Source organism: Glycine max, chromosome 10 (genome assembly GCF_000004515.6).
Source record: "Glycine max cultivar Williams 82 chromosome 10, Glycine_max_v4.0, whole genome shotgun sequence".
Lineage (NCBI taxonomy): Eukaryota > Viridiplantae > Streptophyta > Magnoliopsida > Fabales > Fabaceae > Glycine > Glycine max.
Genome location: NC_038246.2, coordinates 47,632,802 through 47,636,842, shown reverse-complemented (window position 1 = coordinate 47,636,842; position 4,041 = coordinate 47,632,802). Strand labels below are relative to the sequence as shown.

General features: G+C 30.2%; 1 protein-coding gene across 1 annotated transcript; it reads right to left on the bottom strand.

The window, feature by feature from the left end:
- Window positions 1-462: 462 nt before the first annotated feature.
- LOC100500253 (uncharacterized) lies at window positions 463-1,485 on the bottom strand. Its single transcript, NM_001248457.2, has one exon. The coding sequence runs from the start codon at window positions 1,122-1,124 to the stop codon at window positions 747-749; it is 378 nt and encodes a 125-aa protein (NP_001235386.2). The 5' UTR covers window positions 1,125-1,485; the 3' UTR covers window positions 463-746.
- Window positions 1,486-4,041: the final 2,556 nt, after the last annotated feature.

The window sequence follows — 4,041 nt, the reverse complement described above, 5'->3', positions numbered from 1 at the left end:
TTTCTTTCTAGGAAAAATGGAGATGTTAAGTTTAAAGAATTATAACAATTTAATTTTCATTTTAGTTTCTCAAAATGTCTTGAGTTCATGTTATCTTAAGAAATTTACCGAATTTAATCCTTGAATGCTCCATCCAGTTTAACTTTAATTTAGCAAAAATTTAAAATAATTTCAAAATACCAGAGTTCACACAAAAGATACCCATTAGAAGTGCAAAAACTAATGTGAGAGGAAGATAGGAGGCTTAAAAAAAATTCAACCTTCCACTTTATCATACCACTCAAGTCCTAAAAGTACTTGGGTTAATTAAACAAATAAGTTCGTTAATACCCAAGATACCATTTTAATACATATAGAAGGAACGGATATACTCATTCTAGTCAGAATAATAAACGCTTTTTGTTCCGTCCATTTTAAGCAGAAATGAGTCGAAATACTCTCAAAGTTTTGGAGGAGACAAAGTTGATTAAGATCATCTTTTTTATTTTTTCTTGAAAACTAGGTCTCTATTTAGCCAAGAAAGTAAACAAAGAGATAACAAAGAGGATTAGAGATACCAAACTAGAGATCAGTTGGAGAAAAAGAAAACAGAAAGAAAAAAAACTGAAATAAGACTTCCTGTACATAACAAGAAGAAGAAAAAAACTAAACCCAAAAGTCTAAACCTATCAACTTTTTTTATTCCAACCAAAGCAGAGTCTCCTCTGCCTCTGCCCTGTTTCCATCCTCTGTTTCTCTCATTGCTACTACAAATGGAAACTTGAAGAATCCCCGACTTGAGAAGTGCTGGTTGACCTTGTGTACTTCTTTGATGAAGATGGAGATGATGATGATGATGATGATGACAAGTCAGACCTTCTCCTTAGCATCTGTCTCATCCCTTCAGCAACTCTAACTGCAGGGTTGGATTTGAACTTGCGGCAGAATGACATGTGAGCCTTCACAGCTTCATCCATAGCTGATGATGCCTTCTTCCCTCCATGGCTCACTTCATCTCTCACCGCTTCTGAGCACAACCCACATAACCATTTCCCATCAAACTTGGACTTCACTTCGCTTATGTAGTCTTGGGTGCAATCCTCCTTCAAGCCACAACACTCGCATTTCACTGACTCAATCTCCATATCTCTTTATAAACTCTTTCAAGCTTCTTGTTGTCTTTTCTTTCTAAAGATGAGAATCTTTCTCCTTAAAACATGCAAAAGGGTCGTGGTGAGTGAGCAAGAAGGGCAAAGTATTTGGCTTTGATTTGGTTGGATTCGACCACAATGATTGAGGTGGTCTTGTTTATTTACTTGAGTGTAGCATGCTGAGTTTGCTCACTTGGGATTGTTGCTTGAAGGACTAGGAAGTAGTAAGTGCTTGTTGTTGTTCCATGAGGGCTTTTATGGTGTGAGAGGTGAGAGGGAGAAAGAGAGAGTGAGTTTAAGATTGGGAAATGCCATAATTTCCTCCATGTTCTAAGGGACATGGGCAGTGGAAAATGTGACAAGGCTGGTCGGAGGGACCTTTGCTCTGGCCCTTTCTAGCATTTAATACTTTAATTCTAGTCCCCATAAATCAAACTACCTAAAACGTAAAATATGTGGGGAAAGGTGGTGGGTACCATTAAAAGTTAATAGTATGTGAATATTATAATCTTTTGTTGCATTTTTACCAAATTTTTTAGTCCTTCTTTATAATTTTTTATTGTTTGTCCCGTGGTCTGAGTAGTTTGATTGCCAAATATTCATTTTCACAATTTTATACCATTACATACATAATTTCTTCTTAATAATAATTATTTTACAAAAAATATCTAAAACACTAATAATGTGATTAAAAGAAAGAATCTCATTAAACATGATGAATCAAATTTTATACTAAAGATTAATTATTAATAAAATCGATAAATAACTTATATCTATACTTTGATAGCAACATATATACGTACACATTGAAATGTTTATAAAAAAGTCATATACATTAAAATTTATTAGCACACACTTGTTTTTTTAAAGGAGTATTTTTTTCGACACCATGATACTAATGCAAAATATATATTAGCTTTACTGAAAATTAATTTAATTAATTTTTATCAGACTCATTACCTTTAATGAAATCTTAAAAAGAACATGTTAATCAATTAAAATAAGAATTTGTTTAAGCACCCCTCTCTCTCACCCACACTTATTAAATACTTTTAGACAATTACACATATTTATTTGAGAGATAATTATCAATATATTTATTAAAGTACTTGTTTTAAACATTTAACATAACAACATATTTAAGACACAAAAATGAATTACTTATTAAATAATTTTTAATGCATGCACAAGTATTTATTAGTGAAATGAGTGTAAGTATAAAACTCTTACTTTGCATGTTATTATATAGGCTTAATTATAAAAATATTCTCCCTATTTATCCTAATTCATTAAATCGGTCTCCTTATATTTTAATTCAATATGGCTTAATTAGAGTTCTTTTTTTTTAATTGACTATTTGAGTCCCTATGACTAAAATTGAACATTAACTATTAACAAAAAATATTGACTGTCACGTGTCATTATGTAATTGGTCGTTGACGATCATGTGTCTTTAATTAGATAATGACACGTGACAATCAACACTTTTCCTTAATAGTCAACGTCTAATTTTTGCTCTCAAAATACAAATAACTCATTTAAAAAAAAAAAGAACTCTAATAATGAATTAAAATATAAAGGGAACAATTTAATAAGTTAAGAAAAATATGGGACTATTTTTGTAATTAAGCATATTATATACTCATGATTAAAGCTTTAAAATACTAATTAAACTAAAATAATAATGTTGTGTCAACTGATTTATATACTCAATCACAAATATTATAATTTTCTATCCAAACCCTTATCATTATCATCCTGCATTATTGTCACTTTAGTACAAAGTTGAACATGGTAACTTATATACCACGTTAAATGAATTTTGAATTTTCGATATAATAAATCTTATATTTTTATAAAAGCTTTATATATACTTTGTCTCTTTAAAAATACTTCCTAGCTACCGCGTATGTTATTGTGAAAATTTTAATAGAGAAAACCAAATTAGGAAAGAAAGCATACATGTGAAATGTTTACCCATGTTTTCAAGTGAATCTTTTGACTTGGCTAAGGCTTCCTTGTTTCTTTCTTTTGTTCCGCCCGATGTTACAAACGAAATGAGGAAATAAAAACTCAGAGAAACTCAAAGCACATGGCAAGGTAAGCCAGATTTGCCGATCCGTTTTATTAGCTCAGTCCATGAATGTCAACATTTCCCCCATAATGGTCATGTGTTTCGTCCGCAATAGCCTTTGCTCAGCAAGCTTCGGTCACCATCATAACCAAGAAAAAATAAACTTGTTCAAATCAGTGTGAATTTTTGCAATTTTTCTGCGATGTTCCTATCTCAATTGGATTACATTGCTCTGATAGATTACCATAAATTCATGGTCAGTGTGACCGATAGAAGATTGCTGTATGCAATTTTCAGTAACGAGCTATGAGAAAGAATGTGCCACTAATAAAGTAATATTTATCCAAGTCAGACCTTCTCTGCCATCAAATAGGTAAATTAACTAACATAAAATTGCTCTAAAAAACTGACATAAAATTATTTGATTTAGTCAATACTGTATTAGAATATTGAGTATGTAATCATATTAAATGTTTTTTTAAAAAAATATCATTCATATAATCATATTTGATTCAACCAAAACTGTTTTCTGTACAGAATTATTTGTAACAAAAAAAATCGTCACGGACCGAAATGCGTGAGATTTCTATTTATTGTTGCTTCTAATTATTTAGATTTGATAAAATTTACATTATTAGTTTGATTAATGAAATAATATTTTAGATAAATATTACTAGAATAGAAATGATAACTTTCATATAAATATTACTTGAAAATAAATGGTCATAAAAATATGAATGACAATAAATAGTTAAATACTTCCCATTTACTTAGAAAAGGTAATTTTAACAGAAATTCAAACCACAAAGAAGAGAATTAACATTAATATGAACACTC